Below are 26,991 nucleotides of genomic sequence, written 5' to 3' on the forward strand. Positions count from 1 at the left end.
TTGTATGACGAACAATTCCTAAGTGATGTTTTGATCATCTGGTGCAAAATGACACTTTAGCCAAGGCGTTTAGATAAAAAGTCAAAATTTTCGTATGTTATGGTTGGAGAGATTCAAACGAGAACGATAGATAAACAAATGAGTTGGAAGAACATAGCCTGATAGGGTATGAAAATAACTATTATTTGCGAACTTATGTCTTAAAAATGTATTGCGTATTTGCTACCTAAATACTTTATTGGCTTGTAATGTTTAAGCTTGATAGGGTATGCAAACATTAATGGCATGTAATGTTTAAGTAGTACCCGATATAAGTATTGTTTGCTATGCTTAAATTAGTTTCTATAGCTTGTTGAGTTGCTTTTCAGTTTAACATATGAACGTGACTTTGTGGTGTACTAGGTTAACAATTAGCTAGTCTTGATTAGCGTTACTAGCATTACTAAAGTATTCAAAATTATATTTATTGTGTGTCGAATATATATTTGGGAACTTACTAAATTCATTACTTCATACATTTAGGCAAGTTACTATTCGGCTTGGCAGCATTGAAATGCATTGGATTTGTTGGGTTGGAATGGAGGAGCATATCAAACTATTTTTCCTAAAAAGTATTTTCAAACCAACTGAACACTAAAAAATATTTTTTAAAAAATATTTTTCACTCACCGGTAAACACCAAAAAATAATTTTCAGAAAATACTTTTTACTCATCAACCAAATATGAGAAAATAAATAAAAAATTAATTTATTTTCTTAGAAAACATGTTGTTGGAAAACATTTTCCATCGTACCAAACACACCCTTAGTTTGCGATTTGATTTGGGTTTCAACCTAATCGCGAACACCCCTAATTGGTTATTGCGCTTAAAGTTTAAGCTGGTCACTGAGAGAGAGAATGAAGGTGAGCGTGGAAGGGGAGAAGGTGATACTTGTGCCCTACATGAAAGAGCATGTGCCCAAGTACCATGAATGGATGCAGGATCCTCTTCTCCTTCAAGCTACTGCTTCTGAACCACTCACCCTTCAACAAGAATATGATATGCAACTTTCTTGGACCCAAGACCCCTTAAGTATGCCTTCCTTTTCTCCTTCAAATTTTAATTGTTATGTATGAGATATAGTTACCCTTTTGATTATTGCTCATAAGGAAAGAATTGTTTATTGCTCATAAGGAAAGACTATCTTTGCCAGAACTACTGTTTTTCTTGTCTGGTTTGGCCTTTCTCGAACCCTGCATAGTGGGAGCTTTAGTGTACTAGGGTGCCTTTTTTTTTTTTTTTGGTTAAATCAAGAATATGAAATGCATGTTTCTTGGACCCAAGACCCCTTAGTTATATTGCCGTATGTTTGAGATATAGTTACTCTTTTGATTATTGCTGAAGAAAAAACCTATCCTTGCCAGATTCACTGCTTTCTTGTTTGGTTAAAACAACGACATGAAATGGTTTCCTGCTCCCAGTACCCATTAAGTATGCCTTTCTTTCTGTCTCTGATTGAAATTTGACTTTCGATGTTTCTTTTTTGAGTTTTCCTTTTGGGTTCTAAGATAGAAGTGCTGATCTTTAATGTTTTGGAGGGTAATTTGATGCCAAAGAGATAGTGTCTTTTCATGTTTATGTCTGAATTCTACAATTGAGCTTAGAATGAAGTTGGTTCCTGAGTCAATCTTCTCAGTCTTGCTATTTGCAACATAGGACACGTGTCTGCTTGTTTAACTTTATGATAGTTTATGTGCCTACTTGTGCACACCCAAAGTTGAAGGGCATAGATGCCAGCTAAGGCCAATTTATAGGGCACACTTATGTATTTTGCCTTCTTTTTATTATGGTGTGAATGTGTGTTGGTGCTTTATTACACTGACTTTTATGATATTATGGGCCGTTCGGACCCATTTAAATAATACCATGTTTACATATGGGTCGTTACATTCCATTTGGGATTAAGAATACGCGTAATCAGACCTTTTTACATATCTCTATTGGGACCCTATTCACCTCTTTGAGTGAATTGCAAAATAGGTTTGATTGTCAAGAAAAGAAAAGCTATCTCTGACTGAATCACTCTTATTCAATATCCCTTAAGTATGGATTTCAATTCTATTTCTGAATGGAATTTCACCTTCTAGGTTTTCTTCTTCCGTTTTTGGATACTCAAAGAGAAACTGCTATCTTATACTAATGATTTGGAATGTATGCAATGCTTAGAGATAGTGACCCCTTTTTCTATATTAGCGAAGAAGAACCTGAATTTCTTTAATAATATTCTTTATAAGCCACCTGAATTACTGTTGTTTTTGCTGAATGATGGAAAAATGCTTAATGATAGGACCAATTATAAGTTTGATTTATAGCATGGCTTGCATACTTCGTACTCTAAATCAAATGCTAGAGTTATGTGGTAAATTGTTCCTGAACTATGGCTTATGTCAGCTTTTGGCTGGGATAGGAAGGAATAGATAGTGAGGTTCTGGAAATTTAATGGTTTTGTTTTCTTCATTTGGCTTCTTACATAATGTTATTGGAATTGTTTTTTTAATGGCAGAGCAGACTTTCATCGTGTTGGACAGGGAACTAATTGTTGGAAACTTCATTCATGGAGAAACTCATGTTGAAGGTTGCGTTCTTGTTTTGATTTTTGGCTACTTTAATTTAGTCACTCCATGTAGCTTTATTTCAATGTTAATATCCCCTTGGTTTTACTTATGATCTTTGATTAGCAAGGAAGCTGTGGTAATTTACTCTGTATAATCATACTAAGGTATGGAGCTCTTTATATGGGATCTGAATTTTCTTCAACTAGTCGAAAAGTTCTCTAATAGAATTTTCTTCTCGGTTTTACAATTTGTTTTTTTAATAAAGTGGCTTTCAGTAGTTTTGGCAGGCAGTTATATTTTTACAAATGGAAAAAGTGGGGGTTGAGTGTATGTACACTAGATTTCAAGTTGATATCCATATGGGAAAGTTAATTTTGAGAGAAAAACCATGGGTATTCAGATATAAGGAAATCGCTGTTGGTTCCAATTTGTTGTCCAAAAGTTATTTCCAGCATGTTGAAACTTGGTTTTTCCAGAGTGATATGTGATTCTCAGTTTGACCATAGTGCTTTTGGCAGCCATGGTTGGTGATGTGAACATATACATGAATGACTTGGATGATCCCCAGATGGCTGAAGTTGAGATTATGATAGCTGAACCAAAAAGGTACACGTGCTTTTATATTTCTGATTTGCTGCATTGACTCTTGATGTTATGTCACTAGTTGATTTTTTCCTCCACGTTATAAGAACCCTCTCTGTTGCAAAATTAGATTCCTATCTATATTTGTGATTGTGGAGTGAAAATTTTTCTGTCATTGGGAGGGATAATTATCCCTTGTTTCCTAAGAGGTAGTTCATCCGTTAGGATTAGGATGAAGAAGCACTTACAGGGTTAGCCTAGTGTTTTTTCCCTAGCCTATTTCCTAGGACTCTCTGTTCTTTGTTTGAAAGAGAAAGAAACAATGGATTGCATGTAGAATACGGAGAGACACCAAGATGATGAAGAATTTCAAGCCGTAGAATATGAATCGGATCTAAACAAATCAAAGAAGAATCTACAATAATCTTTCTTCTTAATTTGAAGTTGGAAACGAAAAGAATATGTATACACTTGTTAATTTTATTTTAAATTTGCTTAATTTTAGAGACGAATTGAAGAGTTGAAAGGTTGGAAGAAGCACGGGAGGATCGAATGGATTGTTGTTGTTGATTTCACAGTGAACGGATCTCTTTCTTTCTTTTGTTGTTGATTTAGCAGTGAACGGATCTCTTTGTTTCTCTTTATTTCTTCATTTCGCTCTGTATAATAATATGTGTAGAGATATATACTTTTTTTTTTGCTTCAAGAGAATTTTGTGCTTCGGGCTTATTGGTGTGGGCTTTTAGCATGAGAAGAAAGAAGGAAACCCCTCACCTTTGTATTTACCCCTTTTTTTTGGGGTAACTTTGTATAATTTCACGTGGAATTTAGGATTTTCCTTTTAAAGTAGAATAAATGGATTTTTTTGTGGATTTTATGCTTGGGCACATCCATGAAATTGGAACAGCAAAAGAGACTCGGGAAGATGAGGATAAGCCGGCGGTGCATGTCAGCATCAACAGCGAGGGCAACGATGAATATTGAATCTAAGATGTGGGAGGATTACTACCAACAACGATAATGGTGGAAATGGAAATGGAATTACAAACGATGACGAGAATTTTTTGATGTTGATGAAATTGGAGATGAGGAAGACGAGGGATTAGTCTTGGATGCCATTAATGAGTTATTGAATCTTTTTGTTTTGTGAGAGAGAGAAGAAGAAAGAAAAGGAATAAGGAAAAATAATAATTAAAATTATATATATTTATGTAAAGAAGTATTAAAAATAAAATTTTAATAAGTAATTTTCGTGCTCGCTCACTCAAAGAGAGTGAAATGCACTCACTTTGCCACCTCAACATTTAGGGAGCAAATAATTTCATTTTTAAAATGTTCTGAGGGGTGAAAGAACCCCCGTGAAATTCGAGTGTGTAGTTGGGATTACTGGTAAAGGTTGGGGAGGATTTAGGCACTTTCTCTTTTTTATTTGATATTTTCCTCAATGGTTTGTTTTGTATGGCTAAATTTTTTTCATGAAAACTTTTTAATATATTTATTCATTTAAATTTGATGTTGCTTTAGGTGGAGGTTGTTTTGATTTTGATTAGATGACTAATGATTTAATTGATTTGTCTAGAATGAGTGGTCTTTGGAAAATTTGAAGCTATAAGGAAGAAAGCTAGAAGTAGTTAACTTGACTTTGCTTTGTCAATTTTTGTTAAGTTCAAATGTTCATAATTTTTGGTAAAGGCTGAATTTCTACTATTGAATTTCTGTTTGAAAGTCATGTGATTAACTAATTGTGACTCCATTATGTCTTTATTTCTAGTTTCGTACTTGCACTTTATTTAAGTTATCTTGTTTTTATAAGCTATGTTTCTTTATTTCAAGAGTTATGCCATTGTTGTTCTTAAAGGTTTTTTGCTAATTCAGTTTATGTCTGATTCTTTTAATTATATTTGTTTTACTGTAATATGCTTTAGTATTTGGTGTGCTATTTTGTTGTGTACGACAGATGGTAGGAGAATAGAAGAAATATGCTGATTCATGTCTAGACTTTAGCAGAAATTATTAGAATGAAAGATTGAATTCTACAACCTACATGCAATTTTTCCACAAAATATCTGTCAAAATTTAGAACATCTTTATAGCTCTATTTTATAATTTTGATTTTTTAGACGATCCCCAACAACCGTATCTATACTTGGATCGGTATCCCTGAATCTTAAAATTTAGATTTTGCTGAATCGTCACCCATATCGGATACCCGAGTATGAGCAACATAGGTTTTCATACTTCTCCTCATGTCGCAAGTCCATTTTTGTTTGTATGTTATCAATGTCCCTACCAATTCTTTTTATTTCTCCAACTAATTTTCCGCTTCTTATGTTGCTGTTGCTAGTATAGTCGTGGCAAAGGTCTTGGCAAAGAATCTGTTCTCATGATGATGACATTTGCTGTTGATAATTTCAAGATACATACCTTCTGCGCCAAAATTGGAGAATTAAATCAGAGCTCTCTCAGTCTATTCCAAAAATTGGTATCCTCTGTAACCACTAGCTCATGCACACAGTCCATAAGTGACCCGTTTACATGTAAATCTGGATCTACAGAGCTGATGGTCTGACAAGCAACCTCATGCTTTTTTGCAGGGTTTCGAGGAGACCTCTTACAGTGAAATCTTCAACGAGGTGAGCTGATAATTCTTTCTCAATAGTGAATTGTTGGCCGATTTGAAGATATTTCACCCACCACCAAGAGTTAATGCTGCTAGAACGATAGTTCAGTGGTTTAAATCTTCGATCTCTGTTCATGAACATTGTAATTAACTGTTGCGTCCAAGTTGAATTTGAATAGAGGTCCGGGGTTCCTTAAATCTCATACTTGTCAAGTTGGTTAAAAAGGAGGCCTAATCAAAACCTCCTTTTGGATAAGTTTCCCTTCTGGTTCTATTGTCTTATTCAATTTAGCTGACATCGAAATCTAAATATGTTGTGCAGATGACCTTGGAGTTGCCAATGACTGAGTCAAAGATTTTTGAGCTGCGTCAATTAGTTGGCAATATGGTTACACATTCATAGCACCCGAATATGCATTGTGTATGCAGATGATCGGGTCAATGAGCTGATCATCTGTTAATTGGCGACATGGTTATATGTTCATAATACCCGGATAGACCATCCCTCTCAGCCTGGAGGGTGTTGAGTATATTATGTGGGTGATTAGTTTTATCCAGAGACTGTTGAATCAAAGCTTGCGACTCTTAAACTGACTTTTCACTAATTAATCTGATCCAGGCGTTTAAAGAATTTTAAACATGGCTTTTTGTTCTTTTCCTCCCTGTTATATTACTCCGGAAGGTCACCATGATATATACAACAGCAACAACACTTCTATATACAAAATAAAATGAAGCAACTGTTAGATTGTTGACTAATTTGTGTCTGGTTCGTGTTTAAACAAACAATCGTTAAAGAGATGACAAAGAAAACAGCTTATTCTACAGTAATTTGCCAGGAACTTTTAATCTAGACATTTTGGATACCTGGTCTGGAATATTGGGCGAAAGCAAAAGATGCTTACCTTTTTATTTACGTACTTATTTGAATTTTTTCATCACTAATTTATTTGATAAAAAACAAAGATGACTTTCTCAGGCAGTTGTTTTCAAACCGTCTGAAAATCGATTTTACCAAATGATTGAAGGTGTGGGGATGATAATGGATGCATCTGAGGGATGTTGCTCGAGACTGAGCTTCCGCTTTGCCAGACATGGTTTACTGTGGTCCCATTGCCTAGTGTCCCTATAGTCGCAAAGATAATCATCTCGTTGTTAGAGTAATCTGCCGATATATTTGAAACCTGAAAGCTGAGATTTTCTCTCTCCATTGATGGATTGTAACTTGTTATTTGTGTTGGGTAAGCTATCATACTGTCATTTGAATTACGGAAAGCAACTAATGCTTGTGATCCGACCATGCCTTGTCTAGTAGGGTTGATAGCCCATGCTACCCACCCCTTAGGATCTTGTTTAGCTCTGTATGCAATTGAAACTTCTGCGCTGGATGAATTGTAGTTCCAGTGTAAGTTTGCTTCTAAAAATGGAAGTTTTTTGCAAGAGGTGAAAGTTCTATTGGCTGGGAAAATGTGGTTTGAACAGTTTTGAGCAGAGGTAACAAGAAAAAGTGAAGCAAGAATGCAGAACAACAGTTTGGATGTTGAGTTTGACGCCATGGGAACAAAAGGAAAAACAAGCACCATGAAAGATAATAGTTTCCTGTGGAACAGATCCAACACCAAGTGGGTCCGCACTTTGAGGACCCTATATGAAACAGAAAGGCGTTCTCTTCCGAAAACTAGAGCGGAGTCTGATAATTGCAATTTCTGAGGATGTAGGATGTAACCTTTTGTGCAAGTTGAGAAATCAGGACGTTGGTAGGTAATTTATAACCCTCTAATGTGTACATTTTATGAACGGGTCTAGGGAAATTGAATGTTTCGTATCCGTTGTTTTGAGAGAATGAGACGTGGGTAGATTTGTTAAGAAAAAGTGTTAAAACTCCAACAGAGGAGAATTAATTAATGTAGTTGACTAATTATGCTTGTGCTACCTTAGGACCTCTTCAAGTATGTGACGAGCCATCCTACTCATTGCATAAAGGTGGTAGTAATATATAAATTGTGGATTCACATATTAATATATTATATGCAAATGTGCTATCGCTAAATGAGCTTATTTTATAATCTAATAAAGTATTAAAATTTTTAGGCTTAAAATGTAAATATTTATAAGTATGAGGTTTATTTTGGATAAGTTGAAACCCATTAATCTTTTATATGTATGATGAAAATTTAATGAAAGGTATCTATTCTGAAGAGTCATCTTTGAAGAGTTGTCTTTAAAAGAGCTGAAGGACTAAACCAGAACACCAGTGTGTTAAGACTTGAAAGATCCAACAATTGTGTAATGACCCTTCAGGTCATTTTTCACATTTTCGTCGTTAGAGCTTTCTTATAGCTGTCCCTAGTCATTTATGACTTGCTAGAACTGATAGTCAGTTACCGGACAGTTCATTTGGTTTTAGAACTAATTCTCTATTTTGAAGTCTTCGCGGGTTCTGTAATACCCTGAACTTTCTTTAAGTCAAATCTAGTATCCAGAAGAGTTAGCGATGACTTCCTAAATGATTAATATTTAAATTAGATAGAATTTCTCCAATTTTGACTTTTTATCATGTGAAAAATTGAATTAGCTTTCCAACAATACCAATTTCATCCAAATTCGGCATCAGAGTAAAAAGTTATGGACATTTTACAGAGAACTGTCGGAACTGCCCAGAAGCGACGGTCAGGCCGACAGACCGTCGAGCTAGCGACGAACCATCGCCCAAGCTGCCGCGATTAAGGCAGTGAACCCATCTTCTGGCTAAGTGTGACGGTCAGGACCGACGGACCGTCGAGCTAGCGATGGGCTGTCGCCTAAACCGTCGCAGACGAGGCAGGGATTCAGGTTCTGGTCAAGTACGACGATCAGGACCGACGGACCGTTGAGCTAGCGATGGACGTTGCCCAAACCATCGCAGACGAGGCAGAAAGTTCAGGTTCTGGCCAAGTACGACGTTCAGGACCGATGGACCGTCGACCAAATCGTCGTCACTTTCGATCAACGATTTTAAGCCATTTTTAAAAGGGTATTTGAGCCTTTTTCCACCCGTTTTAACCCCTAATTAAACCAGACTAGAGCTCATAACTTCATTATTCATTTATAACATCAAATTAGGGTTTCTCTCAAAGATCAATCCCCAAGAACAAGAAACCCTAGGTGTTTAATTTCAAGTCAAGAATTCAAGGTTTCCTCCACCAATCTTCAGGAAAGCATCCACCCAGGTATGTCAAGTGTTGATTCATGGGTTCCTTTCACCCATGAAGCTCAAGAAACCCTATTTGAAATATAAACTTTGAATTCCATGGTATGAATTGAATTATATCCATGTTTATGTTTTTGTTTGATTTCCAAGTTGAAGTCTTTAATGACTATCATGAGAATATGTCAGTATGTGGTTGAAATTCTTACATTGGAAGTGTAAAATGTTGCCATGGAGTATTATTTCAATATCCATGCCTAAGCCTAAAGATATCCATGCAAGGTGTTTGATAAAATGCCTAAGAGAATAGGAATAATGCCCTATGACTCATTTATGACCGAAATTGATAAACCAATGTTTCTCTCTTATGTTTGATATGACTCCTACGTTATTGTTATGCTTTGTAATGGATTGACGTAATGCTTATGAGATTAGGCTTATGAAATTATGATATGTTTACATGTATTCCTATTAATGTGTAAGCTTATAGCATGCGAATACTTCATGAAAATCCCTAATGATTGTACTATGAATTATTAACTATGGTCATGTGTCAAGAAGTATCATGTCTTGTCAGTTTCATGCTATCGAGTTCTGGGATACTTGTATCTGGCAATTTAGTTGTATGCCTAGAGCCAGTGTTAGTTTCATGATAATCTCAATTATGCCATGATCAGTAGTATTCTCAGTCAGTTTCAGAACTCAGTAGAATTCAGTCATTCACGTAACTCAGGAAAACTCAGTAATCTCAATAATCTCAGTCAATTATCAGATCTCAGTAATATTCCATCAGTCAACGGAACTAAATAAATGTAGTCCAGTTCAGTTCAGTTAATCATGTTTAGTGTCTATTCAGATGGGAGTAGGATTCAGCACCGAGTGAGTCCAAGGATGGGAACTTACTTGTTATAAGAGGGTGTGATTCTTAGAAACAATCCTTGCGCTCCAAAACTACGCAGCCAGTGTAGGTTGAGACATCAAACCTGCTAGATGAGGGTAGATGGGGTGGCTTAACCTGTTATATAAGAGTCCCACCATTCTCCTTAGAGTACCTGTTAGATGAGGGATTACTCACAGCTTGTCCTTACTAGTGGCGCGATATTGACACCCTTCTAATTGGGGTTACAGATTGGACCCCAACTCAGCTATAATGTCTTATTAGGGGCATGTCAGTTAAATGACTATTTTCCACAGTTACAGTCTCAGCCTCAGTAATAGAACTCAGATAGTTCTACAAAATTCAGAAGTGTCACATACAGTCACCCAATTCAGTACGGAACTCAACTAGTTCCATCAGAAAAAGAACTATCAGACACAGTCATTCAGATAATAGTATATCCGTTATACGAAAACTTATGTTATTAGTATTCAGATTTAGTGATGTCATGATCTCAGTTACTATTCACGTATTCATGCATGTATTCTCATGTTCATGTTACTCAGTCAGTCAATATTGTTCATGCATATAAACCCTTGCATTCAGCCTAACTCACTTGCATACCAGTATATTCAATCGTACTGACGCATTTATGCTATGATGTTTTATACCATAGGTTCAGAAGCACGAGCTCCAGAGCATCAGTAGCATTCCAGTTTTAGCAGTCAGACTAGCAGTGAGTCCTCATCATTCAAGGATGTTATTATTTGATTATTTCATTCTTTCAGTACTTAGTTTATTTCAGTAGATGGGGTTAGTTGGGGACATATGCTATCAACTCCTTATTTAGTTAGTTTTAGAGGCTTCCAGACTATAACATATTCAGACAGTTATCTCAGTCGTTTTGGTATTGATATATTATATTTTTCAGATGTATATTTTATCATATATTTGAACCTTATGGCCTTTTAGCCTTTTAGCCTTTTATTCAGCATTTATACAGTATATTACGTAGTGCTCAGGTACAGATATCAGTCATGGGATAGCTTATAGTCCTTCGGGGTTATAAGAACCGTGTGGCATTCTGGATACCAGATTCGGGGTGTTACAAACTTGGTATCAGAGCCTAAGGTTCAATAGTGTCCTAGGAAGTCTGAAAGTCACATCTAGTAGAGTCTTGTGCATGGGTGTGTTGCGCGCCACCCTTATGGACAGGAGGCTATGAGATATATTAGAAACAGTTTCCCTTCTTTCAACATTCATGTTGTGCCAGTGAGCATGAGCTCAAATTTAACTCTCAGTCTAAATTCATTTCTCCCTTTTTATTTACAGAACATGCCTCCCAAAAGAAGAAACAGAAATCAGTCAGCCCCTCAACCCGTCCAAGCAGATCCCTTGGATGAACATGTCTCTCATGCAGATTCAGAGCAACATTCACTACTCTTGCTAACTCAGTTGCTGCTCAGAATGAATGAACAACTGCTATTCTGGCCAACCCAATGGCCAATTCAACTGCAGCCAGGATTTGGGACTTCACTCAAATGAATCCTCTATTTTTTTCGGGTCTAAGTCAGACGAGGACCCTCAGGAATTCCTTGATTAGGTTCAGAAGGTTATAGATATCATGGGAGTTACTTCTAGTGAGATTGCTAAGATAGCTGTATATTAGTTGCAGGATATGGCTCACACATGGTTCAAATAGTGAAAGCCCGAGAGGGGTATAGATGTAGGACCCATAGAGTGGGAGGAATTTGTCATTGCTTTTCTAGATAGATTCTTTCCCCTAGAGCTGAGGAAAGCTAAGGTGTTAGAATTTATCAACCTTAGACAGGGCAACATGATAGCGAAAGAGTATTCTCTTTAGTTTACTCAATTAGCTAGATATGCTCCTCATGTAGTGACAGACAGCAGGGCAAAGATGAGTAAGTTTGTTTCTGGGGTGAATAATAGTGTGGTCAATGAGTGCAGATCTACAATGCTGATTAGTGAGATGGACATAGCCAAGCTTATGATACATGCTCAACAGATAGAAGAGCAGAAGATTTAGATGAAAGAGAAGCAGAATAAGAGAGCAAGGACAGGTAGTTTTAACTTTGCTCAGCCTAAGTCAGAGGGTGAAAGTCGTTCTCAGTTCCGCCCAAAGTCATTCGTTCTAGATCCTTCCTTAGCCAGTGATCCAGTGTCGAAATTCAAAGATGGCAACAGAGATAGGGCGCCAGGCTCTAAGTCCCAAGGCAGTGTTAGCAGTGCCCGAACCTATCCTCTTTGTCAGACATGTGGCAAACACCATCAGGGTACTTGCAAAGATGGCAGTGATGTTTTCTTTAGATGTGGCAAGCTAGGCCACTAAGTTAGAGATTTTCCCCAGCCAGGTCCTCAGGGTCAGTGTAATTGCCCTCCAACTCAGTCCGATCGTCCGAATCAGCAGGGTGCCTCTTCTAGTGCTACCAGTGGGCAACACCCAAACAGACTCTATGTTCTTCAGTTCTGAAAGGATCACTAAAATTCTCTCGATGTGGTTACTGGTACGTTATAGATCTTTCATGTACATTTTTACGCTTTGCTAGATCTAAGAGCTTTTTTATCTTTTGTTACTCCTTATATAGCGGTTGATTTTGGAGTTAGTATTAAAATTCTAGCAGAGCCCTTCTCAGTATCTACCCAGTGGGTAAACCTATCGTATCTCGATGGGTATACAAGAACTTTCCGGTTATGGTATCTCAGAAAGTTACTTCAGCAAACTTAGTCAAATTAGAGATGACTGATTTCGTTGTCATTCTCGGTATGGATTGGTTTTATTCCTGCTATGCCACAGTAGACTGCAGAAATAGAGTTGTCCAATTTCAGTTTTTGAATGAACCTGTCCTAGAGTGGAGGGGTAGCATTTCAGCTTTTAAGGGTCAGCTTATTTCTTACCTTCGGGCACGAAAAATAATATCTAAGGGATGTGTCTATCATCTTGTTTGAGTTAAGGACACTAGTTCTGAAACTCCCAGTCTTGAATCAGTCCCAGTAGTGAATAAATATTTAGATGTCTTTCCCGAAGATCTTTCAGGAATTCCTCCCAAAAGGGAAATAGACTTTGGTATAGACCTTCTTCTAGATACTCAGCCCATATCTATTCTGCTATATAGAATGGAACCAGAAGAACTTAGATAATTGAAAGATCAGTTGAAGGATCTCCTAGATAAGGATTTCACCAGACCTAGTGTATCCTTGTAGATCGAACTAGTCTTATTCATGTGCAAGAAAGATGATTCTATCAGAATATGTATAGACTACCGTCAGCTCAATAAATTCACCATCAAGAACAAGTATCCACTTTCCAGAATCGATGACTTATTTGATCAACTTCAGGGTGCCAACTATTTTTCTAAGATAGACCTCAGATCTGGCTATCATCAGCTCAGGGTCAGAGAATGTGATATTCCAAAAATAGCTTTTCGTACTCGGTATGGTAACTTCGAATTCTTAGTTATGTCCTTTGGTCTTACCAATGCCCCAGCAGCCTTCATGGACTTAATGAACCATGTGTTCAAGCAGTACTTGGACATGTTCGTCATAGTCTTCATAGATGACATTCTTGTCTCTTCCCGCAATGAGCATGATCATGCAAACCATCTCAGAATAGTATTACAGACTCTCAGAAATCATTAGTTGTTCGCCAAATTCAGTAAGTGAGAATTTTGGCTAAGGTCAGTAGCATTTCTTTGTCATATTGTCTCTGGTGATGTCATTAGAGTTGATCCTCAAAACACCGAAGCAGTGAGAAACTAGCCTAGACCCATCTCTCCATTAGATATCAGGAGTTTCTTGGGTTTGGCTGGCTATTACCGTTGGTTTGTTGAAAGATTTTCGTCTATTGCATCCCCTATGTCCAGATTAACTCAGAAGAAGGTTCAGTTTCAGTGGTCAGATCCTTGTGAGAAGAGTTTCAAGATTTGAAGACTCGACTCACCTCCGCACTAGTTTTAGCTCTTCCAGACGATTCAGATAGATTCATAGTGTACTGTGATGCATCCAGAGTAGGTTTGTGTTGTGTCCTCATGCATCATGGTAAGGTCATAGCCTACGCCTCCAGACAGCTTAAAACCCATGAGAAGAATTATCCAACTCATGATCTTGAGTTAGAAGCCGTAGTTTTTTCCTTAAATATTTTGAGGCATTACTTGTATGGTGTTCATGTAGATATATTCACAGATCACAAGAGCCTTCAGTACGTATTCTCTCAGAAAGATCTTAACCTCCGTCAGAGAAGGTGGTTAGAGCTTTTGAAAGATTACGACATGGGTGCCTTTTATCATCCAAGCAAGGCCAATGTAATGGCTGACGCTCTTAGTAGACTATCTATGGGTAGTGTTGCTCATGTTGAGGATAGTAAGAATAAGTTAGCTCAGGAAGTCCATCAACTTACCCGACTAGGTGTCCGCTTAGTCGATTCAACAGAAGGTAGTATATGGGTACAGAGTAGTTCCGAATTATCTCTAGTATCCAAGGTAAAAGAAAATCAAGATAGAGATCCCAGTCTTATTAAGTTGAAAGAGTCGATCAGAGATCAAAAGGTAGAGGTTTTCTCCTAAGAGGGAGATGTTGTTCTCCGTTGTCCGGGTCGTCTGTGTGTTCCAGGTGTAGATGACTTGAGGCAACGAATTATTGCAAAAATACATGGTGTGTGCTACTCTATTCATCCAGGGGCCACTAAGATGTACCACAATTTGCGGGAGATTTATTGGTGGAGTGGGATAAATAGAAATATAATAGAGTCCGTGGCTAAATGCTCTACATGTCAGCAGGTTAAGATAGAGCATCAGAAGCCTAGTAGGTCCATGCAGGAGTTCAGTATTCCTACTTGGAAGTGGGAAGAAGAGAACATGGACTTTGCGATGGGTTTGCCTCGTACTCGTCATCAACATGATTCAGTTTGGGTCATTGTAGATAGGATGACCAAATCAGCTCATTTCCATCTATTACATACCTCTTATTCAGCTGAGGATTACGCTAAACTTTATATCAGGGAGTTGGTCAGATTGCAAGGTGTTCCGTTGTCTATTATTCAAGATAGAGGTACCCAGTTCACCTTTCACCTTTGGAAAGCATTCTAAAAGGGTCTTGGTACCCAAGTTCAACTCAGTACAACCTTTCATCCTCAAACAGATGGTCAAGCAGAACGAACCATTCAGACCTTGGAAGATATACTAAGGGCGTGTGCAATTGATTTCAAGGGGATTTGGGATGACCACTTGCGTTTGATTGAGTTTGTATATAACAACAGTTATCATTCTAGTATTCGGATGGCTCTATTTGAAGCTCTCTACGGTAAGAGGTGCAGATCTCTAATCAGTTGGTTCGAAGTGGGTGAGGCCATAGTAGTAGGGCCTGACTTGGTATTCGACACCTTAGAGAAAGTTTAGTTGATCAGAGAAAGGGCTTCTCAGAGCCGACAAAAGTCTTATGCAGATGTGCGCAGAAAGGATCTCGACAGTAGCTTGCATTTTTTCGACAGTACCTTGGATACAATCTTCTAAAAGCTACCTATCAAACTAATACGTATGTGGTCCTCGTAACTTCTTCGGCTCGCTGCTCGAAACTTTTTCCAAATTGGCATGTCTAATGAAAATTGTGTAGTAGCTTCATCAAGTTTGTTCTAATCATATTCTAGCATTTTCGTTTAATCCAGCATGAAATTTTCTGACCTGATATTCTTATCACTTGTGTACTGATGAATGAATCCTAAAACTTCATCTTCATCAAATCCCCTTTGCAACCACCCATTCTCTCTGGAAAGTTGTTAACCAAAAGGCATATGACTTATATTGTTCTGTCTTTGAGTAAAAATTTTCAAAAAAACTTAGGAATTCACCACGGATAGTTTGTGTGTGCTGAACTACTTCCCTATTCACTAGAAGCAGTGTTCAAGAATGCGCTCGCATCGTCATATAATGCGATAATGCGCGCTCCTCTCACTGCGTGTGGCTGATGCGAGCATTATGTTGTTTTTATTTTTAGGGTCAATTTTAAATTAAAAAAAGAGTGACTTGGTGTTGATTTTATATTTAGGATCAATTTTAAGTTAAAAAGAATAACTACTGCACTGTTGCAATTTTCTAAGATTAACTTTGAAGCCCACTGCTGCGACTTCAGTTTCTTCTTCACTGTGTGACTACTACTATTGCGCCTTCTTCTTCTTCACTGGTTCACTTCAATGATGGTCTTGCATCGCTTCACTCTTCGCGTGATGCAAAGCCTTGTCACTTTTTGCCGCATCACACTTCCCTGAACTTGGATCAGAAGTTGTTAATATGGTTAAAATGCCTATGTGCATGGAAACAACTAGTGTTTTTATCTCCATTCTTGAACCAAGTACATTTGAATTTTGTCTCTATGAAATCTCTTCTGCTTTGAAATTTTCTTGTCACAACCCAAATCTGCCACCTAGTTTGACAAAATATAAATATGGAAACGAAGACACTATCCAATATAAAGTATAGCCCATAATACCCAAATAAAAGACTAGGTCAGTGTTTCGGTATACGTGATGCGGAAAAAGTGACAAGGCTCCTCATCACTCATTAAGTGATGCCACTGCATCATTGATGTGAAGCATGATTTAAAAGAAAAACGACCTAATAAAGCATCCAAAACAATAAATCATAAGTGAAAAGACCACAAGAACTATATAATTAACAATAAAAATAATATATATATAAGCATAACTATAAATGAAACACCGAAATCAATGATTTAAGCATTGAAAGACAATAGCAAATAAAGGAGTTCAACAAATTAGCAAACCAAACCAGGAAAAACAACACAACAACGACATACCCAGTGTATTCCCACATAGTGAGGTCTGGGGATAGTACAGTGTACGCAGACCATACCACTACCTCAGATGAAGTAGAGATGTTGTTTCTGATAGGCCCTCCGCTTAGGAACGATAGTAGTATAACAAACACATAACATAAATGCATATAAACTAGTACAATCTACAATATAATCTAATACCACTAGCTAGAAGATAATGCTACAACCACAAGATAATACTAAAAACTATCTATCCAAAATCATAGACATCACTCAATGCCACGAACAAGAAACTTCAGACACAAATAAAAAATGCTCCCCTATTGTTACTGACGCACTCTCACCCTCCAACCCCCTACCCTAATCCATATTTTCCACACCTTCCTATCAAGAGTTATGTCTTTTGTAAGCTAGAATTGCTCCATATCATGCATAATAACCTCCCTCTAATATTTCTTCGGCCTACCTCTACCCTGCCTAAAACCATCCATAGCCAGTGTCTCACACCTGTACACTGGAGTATCAGATCCCCTCCTCATCACACGCCCGAAACTACGTAAACTTCTTATATTTTGTCCTCCACTGAGGCCACTTCCAGCTTCTCCCAAATAATCTCATTCCTTACCCTATCTTTCTTGGTATGGACACACATCCATCGTAATATCCTCATCCTCGCCACCTTCAACTTTTGGATGTGGGAGTTCTTAACTAGCCAACACTTCGCTCCATACAACATAACCTGCCGGACTGCCACTTTGTAGAACGTTCCTTTAAGGTTTGGGGTCACCTTATTATCACATAAAATTCCCAAAGCAAGCTTCCATTTCAATCACCCTGCCCCAATACAATACGTGACATCCTCGTTTAGCTCACCATTTCCCTGAATCATAGACCCCAGATACTTGAAACTCTCCCTCTTCTGAATGGCCTTAGAGTGCAGCTTCACAATCATGTCAGCCTTTTGCGACACATCACTAAACTTACACTCTAAGTAATCCGCCTTGGTCCTGCTTAACCGAAATCCTTCAGACTCAAGGGTCTGTCTCCAAATCTCCAACTTATCATTAACTCATCCCCGAGTCTCTTCAATCAGTACCACATCATTAGCAATAACATACACCAAGGCACCTCTCCTTGAATATGTCTCATCAAAATATCCATCACCAAGGAAAATAAAAAAGGGCTAAGAGTTGATCCCTGATACAACCCTATCAAAATTAAAAAGTTCTCCGAATCTCCACCTGCCGTCCTCACCCGAGTCTTCACATCATCATACATGTCTTGAATTGACCTAATGTATGCCACATACACCCCTTTAGCCTCCAAGAACCTCCATAGAATCTCCTTGGGAACTCTGTCATATGCCTTCTCAAGATCAATAAACACCATGTCCAAGTCCTTTTTTCTATTCTAAAACTGCTCCACTAATCTCCTCATAAGGTGAATGGCCTCAGCAGTCAAGATACTTGGCATGAAACCAAACCAGGAGGAATAAGAAAAAAAATCTAAATTAATAATGTTTCAATCTAAAGCTTTTCTAGTATATCAAGATTGTCCAAATCTTGTATTCCTTTATTATCATTATAGTGCCGATCATCTTCAACTTTCTCATCTTCCTCATCTCCTCTTGAAGTAGCAACTTTTTTACCTTTGTTTTGTGAGCATGAAGTACTCCCTATTAAACCATAACGACACTCGTCAACTCCACTTGCCTCGACAAAACACCCAAGTGAAATCAGTATCTCTATAAAAAACTGATTCATCTTTAGCATTCTTATTCCCAGTTTGCCATTCATTGGCATTATCAATATTATCCAAGCTAATTGGATCAAATCCATTATGAGTGTGTAACAATGCCTCAATTTTCTATGGTATTTTATCAACACCAAGTCACTGAGGCGCATTAGAGTTAGTCGATTCCTCATCTTGGTATGAATCTGCAAAAAAAATATTGCAAGTATAAAGTCAAGACATTTGAGATATAATGTTCTGATCTCAATATGTTAAAACTTTCCTTTATGTCACGATCCGATTTATGAGTCATGATGGCACCTGTTTTGCCCCACCAGTAAGTAAGCCAAACCATTACCTAAAGCTAAACAGAATGGGTTAACTTGGTAGAAAATGCCCAATATAGGCTAAATCAATAACATAACCCATAATTAAGCAAGACATTCTAAATAGATGAAAGATAAACAATACAAGATACCATCCCATGACCTAGTAGAGTTGATACAAGAGCGTTTAATAATAATACGACTCAAGTTCTAAAGTAGTCAAATAACATCTGTCTCAAAAACAAAAGACTAGATATCACAAGATAGAAGGAAATAGGTGACTCCAACTCCCAATCACCCACAAGATTCAATTTTAAGCTATTTTACTATTTAAGGTTTAGCTCTCAAGGAAAAAGATGAAGAATGAGCAAAAATCATGGAAAAAGGGTCCTTTTATACCCATCCCAGGTCCTCAGGTATTGCTATCGTGGCCCGAGCCTGGCGATCACATTATTTAAGCTCTGCCATATATGTCGTGGTCGCGACAATGTAGTATTTGGTGTCTTCCAAGGGTATCGCGATCGTGACCCTTGGCCCCGTAATAGCGGTGTACCAGTTGACAGCTAAGAACTTGAAAATTCTCCAAGTATATGTCAAGCCATCGTGATTCATTCAGAATCCCATATACGTATATGAACTATGTAACCATACCAAATTTTACGTTTTAAACGTGATGTCAAAGTCAAAAATTTCATTCGAGGTCATTTGGACTGTGGGTTCCACATCCATATTTCATTTTCTTAATTTTTTGACTAATAGGTCAAAATAATCTTGGGTGCCTTGGGACCCGAACCAAAGGTCCGCCCATGTTAAAATCGATATTTTGGAGCTGCTAGCGCAGTTAAAATTTTCATATGAGATCGTTTTATTAATTTTTTTGCTTGGTGGCCATTTGGACCCAGGGAAGACTTCAAAACAGAAAATTAGCTCTAAAAAACAAATGAACTACCCGGTAACTAAATTGTCAATCCCAGCAAGTCATAAATGACTTGGGGCAGCTATGGAAAAACTCTAACGGCAAAAATAAGTGAAAATATGAAAAACAAAAAAACATGAAGAGTCATTAAAATATCCACTACTAAGGAACTTTCGTTCGCGAAAGTAAAGAACTAGGACGTACCTAAAGTCTCGAACATATGAGGATACAGGGTTCACATCTCGCTCTCGACCTCTAAAGTGGCCTCCTTCACTGGACGGTACATCCATTGAACCTTAACTACTAGAATCTCCCTAGTGCATGACCATCTGACATCACTAGCCAAAATGAGCACAGGCTCCTCTACGAAGGTCAAACGCTTGTCCAACTGAACTGAGTCCAATCTAAGCACATGAGATAGATCAAGAATGTATTGCTGTAGCATGGAGATATGGAAAATTGGATGAACAGTGGAAAAATTTGGAGGTAGGGCCAACTCATAAGCCACCCCACCAACCACACAAAGAATCTCGAAAGGTCCAATATATCTTGGACTGAGCTTGCCCTACCTTTCGAACCTCATCAAACCCTTCACGGGTGATATACGGAGGAATACCCAATCACTAACCCCAAATCTCAAGGAACAAAATCTACGGTCTGCATAGGCCCTCTGCCTACTCTGAGCTGCTCTCAGCCTATCCTAAATTACCCTAACTCTATCCAACGACTCTTGAAGCAAATCTGTACCACAGGGCCTAACCTTGAAAGTCTTAAACCACCCAATAGGAGAACGACATCTCCTACCATACAAAGCTTAAAAAGGCGCCATCTTAACGCTCAAATGTTAGATATTATTACATGTAAACTTTACCAAGGCTAAGTACTGCTCCTACCGGCCTCTAAAATCCATAATGCGTGCTTGGAGCATATCCTCAAGAACCTGAATAGTCTGCTGACTAACCATCTGTCTGCAGATGAAAAGATATACTAAGATCTACTTGAGTACCCAACTCTTCCTGAAAAGCTCTCTAAAATCTAGAAGTGAACACTAAACCATGATCTAAAATGATAGAAATAGGCACCTCTTATAAATGGACCATCTCCTGAACATATATATAGGATAACCTCTCAGCACTGAAGGATATCTAAATAGGAATAAAATATACTGACTTGGTCGGCTGATCCATACCGAACAAAATACCATCAGAACCATGGGAAGTGTGAGGCAAATCACTAACAAAATCCATGAAGAATCGCTCCCATTTCCACTTGAGAATGGGCAACCTCTAAGTGAAACCACCTTGTAGTTGATGCTTGGCCTTTACCTGCTAACAACATAGGTAACGAGCTACACAATTCGCCGCATCTCTCTTCATACCACCACCAATAATGTTGTCTCAAATCTCTATACATCTTGACTGTGCCTGAATGGAATATTTAGAGCTGTGAGCCTTATGCAAAATCAACTGTCTCAAGTCATCAATCCTCAAAACACAAATGCGACTGTCAAATCTCAATACACCCTCAGAATCAATGGTGACGCTCTTGGACTCACCACTCAACACCTGGTCATGAAGAAAATAAAGCTTACTATCCTCAAACTGACGATGACAATCTCGACTCTTCTCAAATAGCGAGGAGCTCTTTTCTATACTAGCCAAAATCCTCCTAGGATCTGAAATATCAAGGCGAACCATCATGTTGGTCAAGGACTAATGTCCTGTGCTAACGACCTCTGAGAACTTGATATACAAGCTAAGCTACCCATGCTCACTGCCTTCTAACTTAAGGCATCTGCTACTATATCTGTCTTGCCCAGATGATACAAGATGAAAATATTATAATCCTTAAGCAACTCCATCCATCTACACTGTCTAGAATTAAGCTCCCTCTGGGTCATAAGATACTAAAGACTGTGATGATTGGTGAAAATCTTACAATGCATACCATAAAGATAATGCCTCCAAATCTTAAGCACAAAAACTATCGCAACCATCTCAAAATAAGGAGTAGGGTAGTTGTGCTTGTGCACCTTAGGCTGTCTAGAAGAATAAGCTATAACGCGACCCTGCTGCATCAAAATGCAACCTAAACAAATGATAGAAGCATTACAAAATATGGTGAATCCCTCACCCTCAACAGGACGAGCTGAAATAGAAGTTGAAGTGAGAAAATCCTTGAGCTTTCCAAAGCTTTACACACACTCCTCGAATCATCCTTCAGAGTCAGTCTGGTCGTAGGGGCTGAAATAGTAGCAAAAGCCTCAACAAATCATCTATTATAACCGTCCAACCCAATAAAGCTATGACCTCAGTCGGAGATATGGGTCCTTTCCAATCACGAATTGCCTTAATCTTAGTCAAGTCTACCATAATCCCACCCATAGATACCATATGTCCAAGGAAAGTCACTAAATCAAGCCAAAACTCATACTTAGAGAACTTAGCAAAAAGCATATGGTCTGGAGCACAATCCTTAAATGCTACGCATGCTCCATTCTACTCCTCAAATACACAAGAATGTCATCGATGAACATTATCATTAAGGAATCCAAGTAAGACTTGAATACTCGATTTATCAAATCCATGAACGTGGCTGGGGTATTAGTCAATCCAAATGACATCACTAAAAACTCATAATGACCATAAAGGGTCCTAAAAGTTATCTTTGAGATTTCCTCAGCTTGAATCCTCAAATGAAGGTAACTAGATCTCACATCAATCTTAGAAAACACTATTGTTACCTAAAGCTGGTCAAACAAATCACCCATGCGAGGCATAGGATAACGATTATGCACCATCACCTTATTAAGCTTCCTATAATCAATACACATACACATGGAGCTCCTAAGGAGACACACTTGGTCTAATAAAACCCTTACCAAAAAGATCCTGGAGTTGAGATTCAGCTCCTTAAGCTCGACAGGAGCCGTACGGTAAGCTTTCATAGAAATAGGTCGGGTGCCAAACTTGAGTTCAATAATGAACTCAATCTTATGGACAGGGGGAATACAAGGTAGGTCAGTAGGGAACACATCATGAAACTCACAAACTACGAGAACAGAGTCAAGCAATGGACCCTCCATACTAGTAGCATAAATATAAGCAAGGTAAGACTCGCAACCCCTCAAAATAAGCCTTTTAGCATGAATATAAGAAATAATTCCCATCGGCTTGCGGCTAACAGCTCCCTGCTACATGACTAGGGGCATGCCAGGCATGGCTAAGGTAACAGTCTTGGCAGAATAATCCATAACCATATGATAGTATGATAACTAGTCCATGCCTAGAATCACATCAAAATCTACCATATCCAGAATAATAAGGTCAACATGAGTATCAACATCACTAACAGTCACAACACATAACCTAAAAACTTAATCCACTACTAAAGAATCACCCACAGAAGTAGATACATGCAATGACATAAATAATAAATCCTAAGACAATTCCAATCATGGTGCATAATAAGCAAATATATAAGAATAAATGGATCCCAAATCAAATAAACAAAGACCTGATTGGCGGCACACCAAAATCATACTTGTAACAACAACATTCTAAGTCTTAGCCTTAGGCTTAACAAGAACTGCATACAACTGACCACGCTCGCCACCTGGCTGGGCACCTGGCGACCTCTTATCCTGCCTGCCCGAGAACCTCCCTGAGTACTCTAGAAATCACCTCTATGAATTTGTGAACCACCTCTAGCTGAGGGATAAACTGCTCTGATAAGGGAAACACCCTGAGCTGAAACAATAATCGCCCCACGACTAAGGCACTCTCGAGCATAGTGATCATGACCCTCACAACTATAAAATGTCCTATGAATAAAACTAGAACCAATGGATCCGGCTGGCTCAGAGCGGCCACCACGACTAGAAAAACCATAAGATGCATCTCTTGAAGACTGACCACTTTCTTGCCTAGGGCGATCACTAGTATTAGACAGACCTCTGTCAGTAATCTGAAGCACTGCCTGAACCGGTCAACTGGGCTAACTCTGATACTGATATGAAGATCATGGAGGATATCTACTATGGGAACTACCACCTCTAAATTAGGAACTATTGCGGCTCCCACTAAATCTGCCTTGAAACCTAGACCTCTTATCCCTGCTCTCACGGCTCTCATGGTACATCTCCTCTATCACCTAAGCGTGATTCGACACCTCAGTAAAAGACCTACCTGCAACAACTAAACTCTGAGTAGACATATGAATGGGAAGTCTTAATTTCCTAACAAAGCAACAAACTCTCTCACACTCAAAAGTCAAAATAGAAGTGGCATAGCTAGCCAACTCGTAGAAATAAATCTCATACTTAACAACTATCGTGGAGCCCTGATCCAACCTGGTAAGTTGATCTCTTAAGCAATCCCTAAGGATATGAGGCATATACTTCTCCAATAATATCTCGAAGAACTGAGTCCAAGTCAATGGAAAAGATCCAGTTGGTCTAGAATCCTAAGCTCTAATACCGATTTGTCACGACCCAATTCATGATTCATGATGAGACCTACTTTGGCCCGCCAATAGGTAAGCCAAATTGTAATCCAAAGCTAAGCACAATGGGTTAACTTAGTAGAAAATGGACAATATAGGCAAAAATCATCAATAAAATAACCCATAACTAAGCAAGTCATTCTAAATAGATGAAAGATGAACAATAGAAGATACCATCACGACCTAGTAGATACAGTATAAAAGCATCTAATAATAATATGACTTAAGTTCTAAAGTGTTCAAATAACATCTGTCTCGAAAACAAAAGATTGGATATCATAAGATAGAAGAAAATAGGTCACTCTGATTCCAACAGCTCACTCTGTCTCTAAAGAATCAACACAGTACGATAAACGGTCAACGACTATAGCTAGTACTCGAATCTACACCAAAAAGGTATAGAAGTGTAGTATAAGTACCAAAATAATGGGTACTCAACAGACATCATGTCCGATTGAGCTAAATCATGGTATATATCTGATAAAATGCAAGATATCATAACTAAGTCAAGCTATAGAAACAAACCTAAATCATCTCCACCACCACTGCATATAATAAGTAATTACACCAAAATAATAATATAATATAAGGCATCAATGCATGCCAACATCACTGTGCATAATAAGTAAATGAATCAGAGTAATAATAATGTTTCACAAGCAACCACAACAACAACAACAACAACATACCCAGTGTATTCCCACATAGTGGGGTTTGGGGAGGATAGAGTGTATGCAAACCATACAACTACCTTAGGTGAAGTAGAGAGGCTGTTTCCCATAAACTCTTGCTTAGGACCGATAATAGTATAACAAACACAAATATAAATGCTTATAAATTAGTACAGACTATAGTATGCAAAATAAACTAACACCACTAGCCACAAAATAATACAACAACTACAAGATAATACTAGAAATTATCTAACTGAAACCATAGACATCACACAACACCATGATTAAGAAACTTCAGACATAAAAGAACGTTCCCATACTGTTACCGATGCACTTCCATCCCTTAACCCTCTACCCAAATCCGCATCCTCCACACCTTTATATCATGGATCATGTCCTCTATAAGCTGTAACTTCTCTATATTATGCCTAATCACCTCCTTCTAATATTTCTTTGGCCTACCTCTACCCTGCTTAATCCAATCTATAGCCAATATCTCACACCTCCGTATTGGAGCATCAGAACACCTTCTCATCACGTGCCTGAACTAACATAACCTCACTTCTCACATTTTGTCCTCTACTAAAGCAACTCCCACCTTCTCCTGAATAATCTCATTCCTCACCCTATCTTTCCTGGTATGGACACACATCCATCGCAATATCCTCATCTTTTCTACCTTCAACTTTTTAATGTGAGAGTTCTTAACTAGGCAACACTTTGCTCCATACAACATAGCTGGTCCTACTGCCACTTTGTAAAACTTACCTTTAAGCTTCAGGGGCACCTTCTTATCACATTAAACTCCTGAAGCGATCCTCTATTTCAACCATCCTGCCCTAATATGATGTGTGATATCCTCGTCAATCTCAATATTGCCCTGAATTATAAACCCTAAATACTTGAAACTCTCCCTTTTCTGAATGGTCTGAGAGTCTAGCTTCACCGCTATGCCTGCCTTCTATGACACAGTAAACTTACACTCCAAGTACTCCTTCTTGGTCTTGCTTAATCAAAATTCTTTAGCCTCAAGCATCTGTCTCTAAATTTTTAACTTATCATTAACTCCTCCTCGAGTCTCGTCAATCAGTACCATATCATCCACAAATAACATACACCAAGGCACCTCCCCATGAATATATCGCGTCAAAACATCCATCACCAAGGAAAATCAAAATGGGCTAAGAGTCGATCCCTGGTGTAACCCTTTCCAAAAAGGAAAATACTTTGAATCTCCACCTACGATCCTCACACAAGTCTTTGCACCCTCATACATGTTTTAAATCAACCTAGTGCACGCCATGGGCACCCCTCTAGCCTCCAATCACATCCACAGAATCTCTATGGGAATTCTGTCATATGTCTTCTCAAGATCAATAAACACCATGTGCAAGTACTTCTTCCGCTCCCAAAACTGCTCCACTAGTCTCCTCACAAGTTGAAGGCCTCAGTAGTCATTTACCATTATTTCAACAATTTACCATCATTCAATAACCCTACCATCATATAACAATATCATCATTGTTTATCTACTAGTAGCCATTTATCAACTAACCATCTCTTTATTCACTGTAGCTATTAGTCATCATTTATCAATTAACATCATTTATTAACCAATTATCATTTGCCAACTAATCCTCATTTATTAACTAGTCATTTTTAACAATAAATCTTCATAATCTTCTAAACATCATTATCACTATCATTATCACCCTTCATAATCATATACCACTTTCGAACTATAATCAACATCCTTTATGTTAACATCATACTCCCTATGTGTATATATGTGTGTGTGTATATATATATATATAAATCATATCATAATAAATAGTCGGAATGAACCTGTAAATGTACACATAGGTACATCATCATAATAAACCTTCAATCTTGCCAGATATCAATGTATCATCATAATCATCCTCCTGCCCAACTGGGTATTCATCAACATTATCCTCCCAAATTGATTCGGGTATATATTAACATCATCATCCTCCAGGCTTGTCGGGTATATATCAATATTATCATCCTCTCACCTTATCGAGTATCAATTTATATATAATAAATATTCTGACTCAAACCAATAGCCACATTATCATAGTCGGTGGCAAAATCAATAGCATAATTTTCTAATATAGTCAAGCAACATGATTTCTAGCATAATTAATAGCATCA

The 26,991-nt window shown here is 38.0% G+C and overlaps 1 protein-coding gene across 2 annotated transcripts; it reads left to right on the forward strand.

Moving 5' to 3' along the window:
* Positions 1–780: 780 nt before the first annotated feature.
* LOC107867768 (N-acetyltransferase 9-like protein) lies at positions 781–6,438 on the forward strand. Of its 2 annotated transcripts, none has more exons than XM_016714170.2 (6): positions 781–1,073; positions 2,545–2,616; positions 3,115–3,202; positions 5,528–5,660; positions 5,773–5,811; positions 6,121–6,438. In XM_016714170.2, the coding sequence occupies exons 1-6, from the start codon at positions 899–901 to the stop codon at positions 6,199–6,201; spliced, it is 588 nt and encodes a 195-aa protein (XP_016569656.1). In that variant the 5' UTR covers positions 781–898; the 3' UTR covers positions 6,202–6,438. The 2 variants fall into 2 exon arrangements, with proteins under 2 accessions (XP_016569656.1, XP_016569655.1); XM_016714169.2 differs by having other exon boundaries at positions 794–1,073; positions 3,103–3,202.
* Positions 6,439–26,991: the final 20,553 nt, after the last annotated feature.

The sequence above is a fragment of the Capsicum annuum genome, chromosome 4, assembly GCF_002878395.1.
Source record: "Capsicum annuum cultivar UCD-10X-F1 chromosome 4, UCD10Xv1.1, whole genome shotgun sequence".
NCBI lineage: Eukaryota > Viridiplantae > Streptophyta > Magnoliopsida > Solanales > Solanaceae > Capsicum > Capsicum annuum.